General features: G+C 37.4%; 2 protein-coding genes and 1 pseudogene across 9 annotated transcripts in view; 2 read left to right on the forward strand and 1 right to left on the reverse strand.

The window, feature by feature from the left end:
• CAMKMT (calmodulin-lysine N-methyltransferase) overlaps positions 1-9,706 on the reverse strand; it is a 354,956-nt gene extending 345,250 nt beyond the window's left edge. For all 4 annotated transcript variants that reach the window (XM_023531292.1, XM_023531291.1, XM_011361337.2 and 1 more), the window contains exon 1: positions 9,452-9,706. In XM_023531292.1, the coding sequence (XP_023387060.1) occupies positions 9,452-9,589 (138 nt within the window). In that variant the 5' untranslated portion in view covers positions 9,590-9,706. The remainder of the gene's footprint in view (positions 1-9,451) is intronic.
• Positions 6,231-6,967, forward strand: LOC105292925 (annotated as a pseudogene).
• Positions 9,707-9,760: 54 nt separating the features above from the next.
• PREPL (prolyl endopeptidase like) overlaps positions 9,761-16,573 on the forward strand; it is a 39,110-nt gene continuing 32,297 nt past the window's right edge. Inside the window, exons 1-2 of one of the 5 annotated variants that reach the window (XM_023531288.1) lie at positions 9,761-10,208; positions 11,488-12,027. In XM_023531288.1, the coding sequence (XP_023387056.1) occupies positions 11,809-12,027 (219 nt within the window). In that variant the 5' untranslated portion in view covers positions 9,761-10,208; positions 11,488-11,808. The remainder of the gene's footprint in view (positions 10,209-11,487; positions 12,028-16,573) is intronic. The other 4 variants (XM_011361338.2, XM_011361339.2, XM_023531289.1 and 1 more) reach the window with 4 other exon arrangements.

Consider the following 16,573-nt stretch of genomic DNA (forward strand, 5'->3'; position numbering starts at 1 on the left):
GAGAAGGAAGGGGAAGAGGAGGAAAGGAAGGAGGAAGAAGAGAAAGAAGAGGAAGAAAAAGAAAGGTGAAACAGAAGTACATTCCATAAAGAGCTAAACACATGACACAGGAAATCAGTGAAGAGTACACAGTAAGTGGTAAGACGTAGGATTGGAATCCACATATGTCTGATGTTAATGCTCTCTTTCCACTGTGCCAGAACACTGTCTGTAATTCTGCAATAATGCCTAAAATGAGTTTGAAACACTAAGACGTCTTCCTTATTCCACTCACCATTTCAGTAATAAATAACTTAAGGAAAAGTCATTATAGGAAGATAAAAGAAAAGGCAAGAGGTTTTAGAAAATAAACCAGGACTAAGTTCAAAGAAAGGTTATAAAACAAAGTTTTGGATCTGAGCTAGAATCATGAGGTCAAAAGAATACCTGGAGAGATCAGCTTTCTAAAATGGCAAAAAACAAAACAAAACGAAACAAAAACCTAGGGGTGGGAGAGCTATAGCGACTCTTTTCTTCCAGGAATTTAGAAGAAACAAGGCAATAGTAAATGAAAACCAGGTAGACAAAAGTGAAAATTATGAGGTTGTTTGAAAGCTCCAGGAAAAATAAAAAGAAAAACAAAAAAGGTTCTCACCATACACACACACACACCCCCCCACACACACACGTGCACGCGCGCACACACACATATACATACACACACGGTGATGGATGTGTTAAATTGATTGGAGAGGGGATGTCTTCCACAAGCACACATATATCAAATCATCATGTTGTACATTTTAAAGATATTACAATTTTGTAAATTACATTTTGATAAAGCTAAAAAGTTTTTTAAATCAAAAAAATTAATTTTAGTAAAGTTCATATAAAAGCATCATTTTATATGGACTCAAAACTTTTTTTTTTAGTTTCAAGTATAAAGTACATTGGTTAGACATCTATACAGTTCATAAAATGATCCTCCCCATTGTTCCCTCCCTCCCCTAGCCCTCCACCGAGCCATCATATTAATGCTAACTGCATTCCCTATGCCGTGCTCCCCATCCCCGTGACCATTCATCAGCTACTCATTTGTAGTTCACCCCATTCTCCCAGCCCCCAAACCCCCCTCCCCTCTGTCCAACAACTAATTGTCCTATATTTGTGAGTCTGTTTTTGATTAGTTTGTTCTTTTTATTCCTTAGGTTCCGCATATAAGTGAAATCATATAGTGTTTATCTTTCTCTGTCTGACTGAAATACCTTCTAAGTCCATCAAAGCAATTTCTTTTTCCATCCCCTCCCTTTTCATATGTAGGGGTCTTGTTTTCTTATCCTTTCAGCCATTCTCTCTTTTGGTCGGAGCACTTAATTCTTTTTCATGTAAGGTACTTATTGATACGGATGTAGTTTCAAAACTGTTTTTAAGATAGAAAATAAATCACAGTTTTCTGGTCCTAATTTAAATAATAAAATGAGCCATATAAAAATATGCAGCATTATTTTAGAAAAGGTGGTTAAAGTATTTAACCTTTAAAATTATTACATTTACTTTCTGGAAAATTATCAATTAATAGTCTAATAAATTTTAGAGCTCTGTGAAACTAAAAAAAACAAGGCTTTTGCACTTACAGCCTTTTAAACATTTTTTTTTCTTCACTCCACAATTAAAAGTTCATTTCTTTTAAAATAAGTATTGGGGAAATACTTTGTTTTTAGACTGATAAGGTTCATACTTTTAAATTCAAGAAAACACTCATGTTCACCTTTTTAACCTAAAGCACAATCCTAAATATTTTTAAGAACTCTAATTAAACCAATCATTAATCTTAATAAATCAGAGATATGAAAGAGAAACTCTGCAGTCACCGACTCATATGTCAACATGGTTTAAACAACAGGAGTTGAGTGAGCATTATACATAGACCCTTAAGGTTAAAGTATGCTCCACAGAGCTTGCAAAAATCTATGTAATCTGTAACTATAGCAATATACAATCTATAATCACTTGAAATATCAGTTTAACCTCAACAATGAAAAAGTCGCTTAGAAAGGTGCACAAAACAAGATGTCATTCATTAAAGATGGATGAGAAAGAAAAAGGGAATGCAAGGGTAGGGACATAAAACAAAGTTAAGAATAAAGGTGACATTTATGCTTCAAAATTTTATATCTATTTTTGTATATGTACATAGACGTGTAAATGTGTGGACAAAATTCTGAAAGAATACTCATCAAACTGTTAACAGTGGTGTCCCTCTGGAAGGAAATGGGAATGAAGAAGGTATCTTGGGAAACAAGGGGACCTTTACCATTAACTTTATTTGTTAATGTGTGTATTGTTTGAATCTTTTGCAGAACTGTATTCCTCTATGACCTGTGTATTCCAGAAAGCAATAAAATAAAACACTGGGGAGGGCATGGTGGCTGTTTTCTTCTGAACCAGACTAGCAAGAACTGCCTCAACTTTAGGAATAATCTCCTGAGATAGAAATGAGACAACCAACTTTAGAGACATCAAGAAGTTTCTTCTAAGCCCACCCACAGCTTTCATTGTACATAAGCTTGTTCCTGCTCTTTCAATCCTCAGAGTGTGCATAGAAGCCAAGCCCATGGCTGGCAAGAGGGACCTCTTTAGACTCAAATACAGAAGTGTCCCACTTCCACCTCTTTCCACAAAAAGAAGAATAAAGAGGAGGAGGGGAGGAAGGAGAGAAGGAAGGGGAAGAGGAGGAAAGGAAGGAGGAAGAAGAGAAAGAAGAGGAAGAAAAAGAAAGGTGAAACAGAAGTACATTCCATAAAGAGCTAAACACATGACACAGGAAATCAGTGAAGAGTACACAGTAAGTGGTAAGACGTAGGATTGGAATCCACATATGTCTGATGTTGATGCTCTCTTTCCACTGTGCCAGAACACTGTCTGTAATTCTGCAATAATGCCTAAAATGAGTTTGAAACACTAAGACGTCTTCCTTATTCCATTCACCATTTCAGTAATAAATAACTTAAGGAAAAGTCATTATAGGAAGATAAAAGAAAAGGCAAGAGGTTTTAGAAAATAAACCAGGACTAAGTTCAAAGAAAGGTTATAAAACAAAGTTTTGGATCTGAGCTAGAATCATGAGGTCAAAAGAATACCTGGAGAGATCAGCTTTCTAAAATGGCAAAAAACAAAACAAAACGAAACAAAAACCTAGGGGTGGGAGAGCTATAGCGACTCTTTTCTTCCAGGAATTTAGAAGAAACAAGGCAATAGTAAATGAAAACCAGGTAGACAAAAGTGAAAATTATGAGGTTGTTTGAAAGCTCCAGGAAAAATAAAAAGAAAAACAAAAAAGGTTCTCACCATACACACACACACACCCCCCCACACACACATGTGCACGCGCGCACACACACATATACATACACACACGGTGATGGATGTGTTAAATTGATTGGAGAGGGGATGTCTTCCACAAGCACACATATATCAAATCATCATGTTGTACATTTTAAAGATATTACAATTTTGTAAATTACATTTTGATAAAGCTAAAAAGTTTTTTAAATCAAAAAAATTAATTTTAGTAAAGTTCATATAAAAGCATCATTTTATATGGACTCAAAACTTTTTTTTTTAGTTTCAAGTATAAAGTACATTGGTTAGACATCTATACAGTTCATAAAATGATCCTCCCCATTGTTCCCTGCCTCCCCTAGCCCTCCACCGAGCCATCATATTAATGCTAACTGCATTCCCTATGCCGTGCTCCCCATCCCCGTGACCATTCATCAGCTACTCATTTGTAGTTCACCCCATTCTCCCAGCCCCCCAAACCCCCCTCCCCTCTGTCCAACAACTAATTGTCCTATATTTGTGAGTCTGTTTTTGATTAGTTTGTTCTTTTTATTCCTTAGGTTCCGCATATAAGTGAAATCATATAGTGTTTATCTTTCTCTGTCTGACTGAAATACCTTCTAAGTCCATCAAAGCAATTTCTTTTTCCATCCCCTCCCTTTTCATATGTAGGGGTCTTGTTTTCTTATCCTTTTAGCCATTCTCTCTTTTGGTCGGAGCACTTAATTCTTTTTCATGTAAGGTACTTATTGATAGGGATGTAGTTTCAAAACTGTTTTTAAGATAGAAAATAAATCACAGTTTTCTGGTCCTAATTTAAATAATAAAATGAGCCATATAAAAATATGCAGCATTATTTTAGAAAAGGTGGTTAAAGTATTTAACCTTTAAAATTATTACATTTACTTTCTGGAAAATTATCAATTAATAGTCTAATAAATTTTAGAGCTCTGTGAAACTAAAAAAAACAAGGCTTTTGCACTTACAGCCTTTTAAACATTTTTTTTTCTTCACTCCACAATTAAAAGTTCATTTCTTTTAAAATAAGTATTGGGGAAATACTTTGTTTTTAGACTGATAAGGTTCATACTTTTAAATTCAAGAAAACACTCATGTTCACCTTTTTAACCTAAAGCACAATCCTAAATATTTTTAAGAACTCTAATTAAACCAATCATTAATCTTAATAAATCAGAGATATGAAAGAGAAACTCTGCAGTCACCGACTCATATGTCAACATGGTTTAAACAACAGGAGTTGAGTGAGCATTATACATAGACCCTTAAGGTTAAAGTATGCTCCACAGAGCTTGCAAAAATCTATGTAATCTGTAACTATAGCAATATACAATCTATAATCACTTGAAATATCAGTTTAACCTCAACAATGAAAAAGTCTTATAATATAATGATGTAAAAAAAAAAAGGGCCATAAGGAGCCTGCTCAGACCTGCTGCAGGAAGCCAGGCAATGCAGTAAAAACCAAGTCTCTCAGCTCCTCGCTTACGAAGGGATCCTAACCACAATCCTCAGCGCAAGGTCTATACGCACCACACAACCATTTCTGAGACATGGTCTCTTGGTGTCTGTTTGCCATTTTCTACAACAGAATCAGAGGCCTAAAAAGAGCACAAAGTATAGTAGCGGCTCTCTTACCTAACTTTCTGGATTAACAGACATTCTCCATTCCATCTATTAAATATTCAGACTAGGCCATGTGAACCGAAAGGTTGTGGCCCAGGCACTATTTTTGCCTGTCCCTGCTGTGTGCTTGCCAAGTAAATTGTGCTTCTTCACAAGTTTTTTATACCAATTATTCTTGTTATTAATTAAATATCATAAAAACTAATGAAATCATTATTAGCAGTAGTAATCATTACTTCATTTTATTTTTATGTTGTGTCTATAAAAACTAAGTTGAATGTTTTGGACAAATAAAGGTAAGTTTGATTGATATAGGTAAGTTGCTTAAAAATTTACTACCAATTTAGGTGTGGGATGTCAACTGTAAAATCTAGAGAATTAATTACAAAAATCGAGGAGTCGGCACTCAGATTATAGCTTCACTTTAGAATATGTATCATTTTTATGATTCACCTCTTTAACCAACTTTCTCAGCTAACCAACCCAAGTAAGAGTTCTTCTATTATATGGCATTATTGTTCTGGGAACAATTTTGGTCACTCACATGGAATCGTTTTTCTGGTAGTCAATGGTTTTCAGTATTTTTCCTCAAAATGAAAAAAACAGTCCTCTCTTCCCATGACTATATTTCATCAAATCCAAGACATCATCAATCATAAGATTCACCATTTTTTTCTTCCTTCTGATGTTATATAGAATAGACTATCAATTGACCAGTGTGCCATCACCTAAAAGACATATCCCAATTTCAAAGGTGTTGGAATTAAAACTATGCATCTTAGAAGATGAAAAACAATTTGAAAACAATCATGTTCACTGTAAAAGAAGTTTAAATACAGAAAAGTAAAAACTCACTCAAAATTCTACCATTTGGGAAAAACACACAGTTAAATATCTATCTACACATATAGAAATAAATAACTATGAATAATTCTAAAGGGATCATACTAAACATGCTGTTTATACCCTGTGTTTTAGATTTTTTTATATTATATCAGTTTTTTGATATTGTAAAGAGTATTGTGATGATCTCCCTTGTGTACACATTTTTGCATGTTTATCCAATATGTAATCTGTTTTTAAATGTTAAAAATAAATCAACCAAATCCTTTGTTAGGAAAAAAAAAAAATAGGATTAGAACATAGAAATAGAAAATGAATTGATTTCTAACCCTGGAAAATAATATCATCGCATCAGCAGTATATACACTAAAATAATCAGAGATGAAAGAGGTTTTAGCTCTTTTTCATGGTGCCTTGGAGGCTTTAGGATGAAGCTGAACATCTCTTTCCCAGCCACTGGCTGCCAGAAGTTCATTGAAGTGGATGATGAATGAAAACTTTGTACCTTTTATAAGAAGCATACAGCCACAGAAGTTGCTGCTGATGCTCTGGGTGAAGAATGGAAGAGTTATGTGGTTCGAATCAGTGGTGGAAACAACAAACGAGGTTTCCCCATGAAGCAGGGTGTCTGCCCACTACTGAGTAAGGGGCATTCCTGTTATAGACCAAGGAGGACTGGAGAAAGAAAGCGCAAATCTGTTTGGGGTTGCATTGTGGATGCCAATCTGACTGTTCTCAAGTTGGTCATTGTGAAAAAAGGGGAGAAAGATATTCCTGATTTCACCGATACTACTGTGCCTCGTCGCCTAGGGCCCAAAAGAGCTAGCAGAATCCGCAAACTTTTCAATCTCTCTAAAGAAGATGATGTCTGCCAATATGTTGTGAGAAAGCCCCTAAACAAAGAAGGTAAGAGACCTAGGACCAAAGCACCCAAGATTCAGCATCTTGTTACTTGACGTGTCCTGCAACATAAACGCTGGTGTATTGCTCTGAAAACACAGCATACTAAGAAAAATAAGGAAGAGGCTGCAGAATATGCTAAACTTTTGGCCACGAGAATGAAGAAGGCCAAAGAGAAATGCCAGGAACAGATTGTTAAGAGACTTAGACTTTCCTTCTGAGAGCTTCTACCTCTAAGTCTGAGTCCAGTCAAAAATGATATTTTGTAAGAGTAACAAATAAATAAAATCAGACATAAAAAAAAAAAGAGGTTTTAAAGAAATTTAGTTCCACTCTCTCATTTACAAATGAGAAAACTGAGGTCCAACAAGATTGCTCATGATCATACAAATAGTTAAGGGCAGCTCTGGGCCTAAAATCAAGCTGCATTAAATTCTATTGCAGAAATCATGTTGTTTCTTTCAGCACTGATAGTCTCAAACATATGGTATCCTGCTTTAATTTAAATTGTATTGTGAAATGTTCCATTAATCAGATTCTTCTGCCAAATATTCATATTTCTAGTCAAGATTATTCCTTTTGTAGGTGTTTGTAAGCATGTAATGGTCATTGCTACTTTTTCATCTGCTCTATATCCCTTCCTCTTGGGAATGGCTCCTCCCTTCTCTCTATATGATAATGGTGAGGTTATTATCTTCCCTGATACATGTGGGCTGATGAGCCAGCTTAGCCAAAGTGCTCCATTCTCCTGGGCACAACAATTGGTCCAACCTTGATCTATTAGAAGAAATGATTTGGGTGTTGGGGAATAGGGTCACTTCTCTGGGTCACTAGCTAGGTGAGTGATGAAAGCCTGTAGTTGCCAAGTTTGGCCAACAGGACATTAGCAGAGGCTTAAAATGTGTTTCAGTGGTCAGGTCTGCTCTCATAACTCTATCAACGCCATGAGAACAAATAAGCCAAGTGGACCAAGGATTAGAGTCATGTGGACCAAGAATGCAGCATAATCATTCAGCTGCTTGTAGCCTATGTCAATTAACTCCCAGATTGCCCACAGACGCACAAATAGAATAAGTGCTCACTGTTGTATGCTACATATGTTGTAGTTGATTGTTACTCAGCAATAGCTAGCTGATACAATACACTGAGGAACAGGTGCTATGGGCCACTTAAAGATTGTCCTTACGCTCAGGCTTTCCACAACACTTAACAATATCTACTAAAAACCAACTAGCCCAGGCCTTGTACTAGGTGTAGAAGATGGAGATTCATAAAATATCTTTTCCCAGGGAAAACTCCCATTCTAGTGAGAAAGGTGAACTTTGATCAAATGATCATAAAATAATGTGACATGGGTTCACTAAAAGAGTGAGCTGAGGGTCTAACTCAGTCCAGAGGAGCTAGGAGATGCTTCACAAAAGAGGAGGTTGAAATAAAAATCTGAAAGATAGTCATTCATCAAGTAGAGAAGAAGATAAAAAGACTCTAAGCAGTGGGCACAAGTGTACCCAAACATTAAATGTCAAAACATGTGAGGATAAGTGTTGGTCAGTTAGATTTTTTACTATACTAAGAATCACTGGAGTCATCACAATAAGTTTTGATTAATTTAAGGGCCTAATTTACTACTTTGATAATTCGACTTTAACTGTTTATTTCACTATAGAAAGTTCCTATGACAATGATCTATGAAAACACTCAGTTTATTATCCTATAGTACCATCTGTAACATTAATAGCAAAACCAGATCATGAACGCTCTGTAAAGACTTTAAATGCATCAGCAAAGAAGTGATCTTGGAGTTATGTCATGACAGCACTGGAAGGCCACCAAATAAAAAGATGACTCGAAATAAGTGCAAAGTAACCTCCCAAATACTAAACGCACAATCTCAAAGTGCAATAGCGGGGAAACCCTTCCCGAAATACAACAGTCAAAAATGGAAAGTGTTCTCTCGAGGAAAGTTTTCAACAGGAAGCCTCAGGCAGAGTCATGACACTGGTGTGTAGAACAATAAACAGATTTCACTTTAAGCAGTTTGCAAAGGTCAGTGATGTCAAATCAGAAATCTGTCAAACCTGCACATGACTGAAGTTATCAGCCAACAGCATCAACTTTGAAGTACGGGAATATACCGCCATCAAACAAGCTAGTCCACCTCGGACAGCGAGAATCTCGCTGACCATTTCAAACTACAGGATAAGCATGTAACTTTCACATCTCAGTGAAAGGAAGGGAGCTCTTGTTACTCCCTTCACTCCGCCCAGTACGGAAGAAACTAGGCAACGCGTGCAACGTCACAGTGCCAACACAGTCAACCACGCTAATCTCCAAAAGAGGGGCCAGACTTAGGGCCAGAATCAGGATAGGGGTTAAGAAGCTAGAAGAAACCTGGGAAAGGAAAACAGAAGCAGGAAAGAAGAGCAGTATGGGGTAGACAGCGGCGGTCCCACATATTCGATTGGAGAGCAAGGAGGAAAGTCCCCCAGATGCAGACAAATGTCTAGAAAGGAATTTTCTACTTCGATCTGAGTTTCCGAGGAACTCCGCATTGGCTGCCCCTTCCCCGCCCAATCCCATCTGATTTCTCCCCTTTGGTGGGACGCTTAGGCGAAGTAAGGGGGCGCTTCTCAGGTAGCACATGGCAAAACTGCCCAGGGTAGAGTAGCTGCCGGGTCGCACGCCCGGCACAGGCGAGGGGAGTGGTCAGAGGCAAAGGTGAGATGAGTGAACTCTCCCTTACCTGCCGCAGGAGTTTCCACCTGGCGGCTCCTAAGGGTGCCGATACTGCGGGCCCCAGAACCGCGCCCCCGCTTCCCGGGCCCTCACGGGAGGCGCGCTCAGCCTTGCCGGACCCGGCCTCGGTGACTCGAGACTCCATCCCACTGGAGCCGCCTACATACGAGACGAGCCGCCGCCACCACAGCTCTTCCCTTCCAGGACCTGCACTTCTTCCTTCCCTGTCAGGACCTGAGACGCCGGGCCTCCCTCCCACTGCCCACCCCGGAATCCGCATTTCCGGTTTTCGCGTCTCCTTGGCAACCAGGCCAGCGCTGCTGGCGTCATTGCACCATTTTGCTGGTGGCCACCTTGAGTGAGGGCGGACCAGGGGGAGAGGGAGCTGTGGCAGAACTAGTGGGACGCTGCTTCTTTTTGTTTTCTTCCCTCCTGCCTCATCTCAAGCTCGGAATACTAGCAAAGAATCAAAAGACGTATTTTTGCGAGTTAACCCAGGAGGAGAAAAAAATATATCTATTCTTGACCACAATAAAGATGGCGAAATCTGCTTAGTGCTCGTGCTGCATTGGGGTTACGCAGACCGGCGTGCTGCAAACCAGCTCGGGCAGCTCTAGGTAGGTTGTGGTTCTGCGAGCTGTAGAACGCAGACTTCGGCTGGACGCTACTGAGGTTTTACCTTCGCTCCGCAAGAGCTTCGGGTTCTTCGGCCTGCCTTCATTCGTTTTGGTGTCCAGAACCAGACTGACTGTCTTGCAGTTTGCGTACGTATGGGTGGCATATGCTGGGGTTCTCTTCCCTTCTCTCCTTACCCATCCAGCCACCCCTTAGTCCCTTGGTCCTTGCTTTTTGACCAACGTCCCTTCATTGCATGGCACATGGTAAACCATTGCCCTTTCGCATTCAAATGGCCTCATCAGTGGGATGGAGAGCTGCACCGGAGAAACAGATAGCTTCTCCCAGGAACACCTGTTCGTCGACCCACCCATCCCTAGCTGTGCATACTGTCTTCTCACTGCGGCTGAGATAGATGGATTGAGGCCGCCCTCATGTATATAGTGATTTAGGATATTTATTTATTTTGCTGGTGTCAGCTGCTGATCCCCTATCCCTACCCTCCCGTTATTTTACTGCGACATAGAGATAAAGGGGGGCGGGGGCGGGGGCGTGATAGCGGATCAGAGTCATAGTAAATCTGACGCGGTATTGTACCTGTGATACCGAGGGGCATTTTGTGGAATACTTCCATGATGACATTCAACACTGTGCAACATACCTAGATCTTTCCTATCCTTATAATAGTAGCCACCATTTATTGAGTGGTTACTACGTGCCAGATATTGCGTTATGATCTTAATATAAACTCGTTTTTTTCTTATAACAACTCCATAAGGTAAGTTTTGCAGATGAAGAAACTGAGGCACAGGTAGTAAGTGCAGGAGTGAAGACCTGAATCCAGGTCTCTCTGGCTCTTAACTACTTACTAGCTTTAGTTACTTTAATAGGTTAATTAGAACCAGCATCCCAGAGATGGTCTCACATTTTATTTATGCATCCTGAAGTGTTTTGTTTTGTTTTGTTGGGGGGGGGGGAGGAGTTAGCTAAATAGTTAAATATCTTTTTAATGTTAAAGTCCAGTTTGGAGTTTGGGACTTTTCCTCTACTAGTTATTATCCAGGTGACTTGGGGCAGTTGCTTAAACTTCCCAGAGCCACAGTTTGCTCATCTGTAAAATGAACATCATTAATAGCTACTCTGTCAGGTTCTTATGGAGTTTAAATTAAAGTATGTAAAAGTGTCTGGCACATAGCAAACACTCACCATATAGTAACCCCCCACACACACCTTTATTAAGTAATTAGGCTTTTCCAGCTTATCCTCCTTATACATATCAAATGTATGTTCTTGATTGTTTAAGATCAAAGCCATTTTACCTTTAAAGCCTCCAGAGTTCCTGAGATGCCCCCATTAAGTCTATGTATATTTGCAAATTTTTATTTTGTTTTTTTGATTTGTTTTCTGTTTTGTTTTGTTTTGTTTTAGTTTGCCCCCATGTGTACCAGAATCAGTGCTGCATAGTTTGAACCTGATAGGATTGACTTTACAATGAGACATTTAAGTCACATCTGCCAAGAAGTATGATTTGAATGAAATTTTAACTTATACAAGTTTTCAGATATTTTTAATCTGAGCTCTCAGCTGTCTGCATTTATTCACTACCTGAGGGGTACATGGCCCTGAAGGGGAGGGATAAGAACTGCAGATCTTAGATGTTGTGAGAACCCACTACTGTATAATTATACCTATGAAATCATTCATGTGCTGCCAGCCCCAAAGGGAGCATAAACCAGGGACTTTGATATCATGGAGCAGAAGAGCAAATTATTTCTCCAAGCTTTGAAGTATAGCATTCCTCACCTTGGGAAATGCATACAGAAACAGCATTTGAATCACTGTAACTTCGCTGATCATTATTACAGTAGAATAAAATTGAAAATATATCAACAAACCAAGTGTCCGCAGAATAAACCCAAGATATCAGAGTTAGCAAGAAACATCCCAAGTCGGAGCTTCTCATGTAAGGTATGGACTGTTTAAGTTAATCTATTTGTAGGTCATTAAGATTAATTTTAGTTTAAAAATAATTTTAGTTTGATTTATTAAATGTTCAAGTTCAATTGTCTGTACTCAAATATAAGTATAAAAGAATATATATATTTATAGAGCTCTAATATAATATATAAAAATACAGTTTTATGAAAATGATTCACCTTAGAAATTCCTCAGTGTGCCTACTAGTGCAATTTAAAGTATAATTCAGTTTTTTTAAATTCCTAGACTATCATAATGACACTTAATAAATTCTAGTAATATGCTCATTGTTTTATGAATACCAAATTAGTAAACTTCAGTAAAGGCTGTGTGCTTGTGTATAACTTCTTTGTAAAAAATAAATAAATAAAATTTAAAAAGGACTTGCATCTTTGACCACTTGGGTCCTTTAGGAGGATGCTTTCAGACTTGTACTTTAGGCAGACCCCAAGCTGCGGGAGTGACCTCAGCCTTGAGAACCTTATCCTTATATGTAGAATGACCACCCATCCCAGTTTGCCTGGGACAGTCCTGGTCTACACCTGCTGTCCCTGTGTAATTATTCATAGTGTCCCCTTTCCTCTCAAAAGTGTCCCGGTTAGGATGGTAAATTATATGCTTATCCTGCTTGTTTGAGATCAAGCTATTTGTGCTGCTGCCTCTTCGTATAAGTACTGCGCGCTAACTTGCACCACTGCTGCCTCTTTGACTACCTGCCCTACCCTATACTTGTTATGGTCCTTCGATTCCTTCAATTACATTTCGGAGTGATACTCTTGCAATACTTAACATATTTTATTATTTCAGTTTCTGGTTTTGATTGGTTTGTTGCATAAAGATTTTTCTTACTCTGTTTTGACTTCCTCGTTTTTTATTGTGATAAAATATGTGTAGTATAAAATTCGTGAAATGTATACTTCACCGGCGCTAATTACATTCACAGTGTTATACAGCCATCACCACTATCTATTTCCAAAACTCTGTCATCATGCAAAAAAATACACTCATTAAGTAATATCCTCCTACCTTTCCTGAGGCCCTAGTAACCTTTTATCTACTTTGTCTTTATGAATTTGTCTAGTCTAGATAATTCATATAAGTGGAATCATAATATCTACTCTTTTGTGTTTGCCTTATTTCACTTAGAATGATGTTTTCAAGGTTCATCCATGTTATAGCATATATCTGAATTTCATTTTTTATAGTCGAATAATATTCCATTATATGTATATACCACATTTTGTGAATCCATCTCTTAATAGACACTTGAGCGGCTTCTATTTTTAAAAAATAATTTTTTAATCCTGTTTTATTCATTTTGTCATTTTGGTTTTTTTTTTTTATTTGATTTTTGCCCTTGGCTTATACTTATTTGTGGTGGGTTTTCTGTGTGTGTGGCATTTGTTTTTGTTTATTTGTTTTTACTTTTTATCTGTTAGTTCCTAGACTTTTACTCCTTACATTTTAGTCTTTCAAATTATTTTTCTTTTTATAGCATCTTAGTTTAGCACTTTGATTCTTTCTTAACTCATTCAGAAATTCTTTATGCCTTCCTTTTATTTCATTTTTACCTTTTGTGTGTGCACACACACGTGCAACTTTATCCTACTTTAGGAAGATAAACTTTTAAATTTTACTCATTGGACACATTTTAGACCTTTAGATGATTTTATTTTGCCTATGTTTAGACCATTTTGTCATCTTGTGCTTTTATCTTAAGTCTTTGTTTATATATACTAGGCAGGAATTACCGTCAGTGTGACAGCTGTGAAATTAGCTCACATCCTATGCACAGGGTTTACTTTTTTTTTGCTCCATCTATTCCTGAAGCAACTTTTTAATTCTCTTTCAAAGATACTTATCACTTAGAAGTTTTGTGTTGACTTGGTGACTCCAAGAAAAGGGACTCTTGGTTATTCTTTTACCTGACAAAGTGATCCTCCTTTCACATGTCATGTGTCGACCATTCCTTTCTACGAGAAATGATGTCATCTAAAAGCTGTGGTCTCTGTCCTTTATGGTCAATGGGATGTGGGGAAGCTGTGAAGAGACCTGTAGACAAGCATGCGCATTTCCTTTCGGCAAGTATCCACTCATTTCCAACTGTGTCCACTCTTATGGTTACAGTAACGTAGAAAAAGTACTTAGTGCCTGTAGACAAATTAAAACATAGCTGCTTAAAGTACAGACTTATATAAGTTGACTAAAGAACAAGAGAGGACAGCATATATGATAGAAATCCAAAAGACATTTCTAGTGTGCCTGGGAACTAGTAGGGACTCTAATCTTCCTGAGTGGGAAAAAAAGGGAGGTTCAAATGGGTTTTCTTGAAAAGTCCTCGAAGTACCTTAGCTTTCCATTTTACATTAGGCAGATGGCAAAATAAACGTCATTACAGTCATGCACCAGCTAGTAATATTCAAAGACTAGTATCAAACCAGATATATTTATCTTCCATATCACTCCACTCTGCTCTGTCTACAAAAGTAATTTCTAAAATCTTTGATCAGGATAATTTGAAAGATACAAAAACGAAAAGACAAAGAAATGATAAAGGACTAAATACTTTGGTTAAACATTCGTCCTTTGCCAATTTCTAGGATATAGGTCAGCAATTCCAGGTTTCTTGCTTGCCCTCTTCCCTTTCTACCCATTTTCCATACGATTGGAAGAATGCTCTTAAAATTTAAATTATATCATGTCAATCTCTAGCTTAAATCTCTTTCAGAACTTCTTAATATATAAACATAAAATCTAGTTTCTTAATCATGTCCCCAAAGACCCTGCGAGATCGATCCCCTATCTCCTTTCAGCCACTTGGCCCCGCCATTCACTTTGACCAAGGAACAGTAGTCATCTCCCACAATGAAAGAACGTACCTCTTTTCTATCCATTTTAGGGCTTTTACATTACTATTTCCTAATCCATTCACCACTACATGTCTAGTTCCTTTTATTTTAGGTATCGATTAAATGTTACCTCCTGAGAAAGGCCATTTCTGACCATAGTAACTGAAGTAACTGTTACTCACTTTATTTTTAAAATTAGCCTTGTGTTCTTTATGCCACTTTACTACAACTGTTTATTTCATTCGTCAGTTTCTTTTTCTTTTTTCCTGTCTTCCCAACTGGAATGTAAACTTCGTAAAGGAAGGGTCCGTGTCTGTATTGTTAAGGAATTGTTATTCCTTCCCTGTTGTCTGAGACAGTGCATGACATAGTAAAAAATATTGTCAAATGAATGACTGTTCCCATAAGTAGGGGCCTACATCTATTTTATAGAATGCTATTCTGTGGATTAAAATATAATTCTTGAACCTAAGTCCCAACATAAAGAGTTGAGCTAGACAAAAAAGAAAGGACTCAGAGTGTAGTTAAGGTAATGCCAGGCAGAGGGAGCAACATGTGTAAAAGCTCTAAATCAAGGAATTACATGCAAAATTGCCAAAGATGAACCAAAAGAAGTAAGCAGGAGCCAGATGATGTATAAGCAGTTTTGTAAATCTTGTGAGAAGTCTGAACTGCATCTGAAAAGGAATAGAAAGCCATTGAAAAATGTAGGTGCAATCAGATTTGCATTTTAGAAGAATCACTCTGACTGATTTGTAAAAAATAGATTGGAAGTAGAGAGCCTTGTCAGTAACTCAGTTGAATGAAGATGAGAGCCTAAACTAAGGTCAGATCCTTAGAATGAAGTAAAGTATAATATTTGAAGAAACATTAAACAGAGAAAATCAGTGAAACTTTGTCATTACAGAGTAGTAATATTTGAAAGATCTTAGTAAAAGAATAGAGTATATAGGGTGATAATCTCTTATCTGTTTGGATTCTAAACTCCAAAAGCCTCAAAAATTTTTTTACTACTACTAATTATTACTATTATGATTAGCCAAACCTGACCTACACTGACACAAAGCTATTATTATCTTTATTTATCCCACTTAGTAGATGTTTTGCTCCAAATTCTTAACTATTTGATTACAGGGCGGTGCCCCCCTCATTAGGATAGGCACCATGTTAACTTTCCAAAATCACAAAATTCCAAAACACATCTGGGACATCTTTATGTATCAGAATAGACTTATTTCACTCAAATATACAGCCTTACTGTTACTCTGATGTTAAGGGTAAGGAAGGAGATGGAATAGATATAACTCACTATTAAGGTAGAGATTTTTATAGATAGTTGGATATAAGAGTCTGGAATTTGGGAAGAGTTGTGTATATATATAGGTACTGGTTGAAGCCATAAGAACCATAACACTATATTTACCTCTGTTATTAATTATTACATCATTTTAAACTTTTTTTCTCTCCCTGTTAGATTGGAAGTCCTTGAAGACAAGAATTTTATAATGTACATCTTTATATGCCCAACACATAGCATAATGGCTACCATATAGTAAAAAAGCAATAAATGTTTGTGGAATGAATTAATAATTAAATGAATGAGGTTTTTTCCTTTTGATGTAACCAGAAATTTTATTGCTGGAAGAAAAACCCCAGAAACCATCCAGTCTGAGCTTGCTCTTTAGGTC

The sequence above is a fragment of the Pteropus vampyrus genome, unplaced genomic scaffold, assembly GCF_000151845.1.
Source record: "Pteropus vampyrus isolate Shadow unplaced genomic scaffold, Pvam_2.0 Scaffold66, whole genome shotgun sequence".
NCBI classification, from domain to species: domain Eukaryota; kingdom Metazoa; phylum Chordata; class Mammalia; order Chiroptera; family Pteropodidae; genus Pteropus; species Pteropus vampyrus.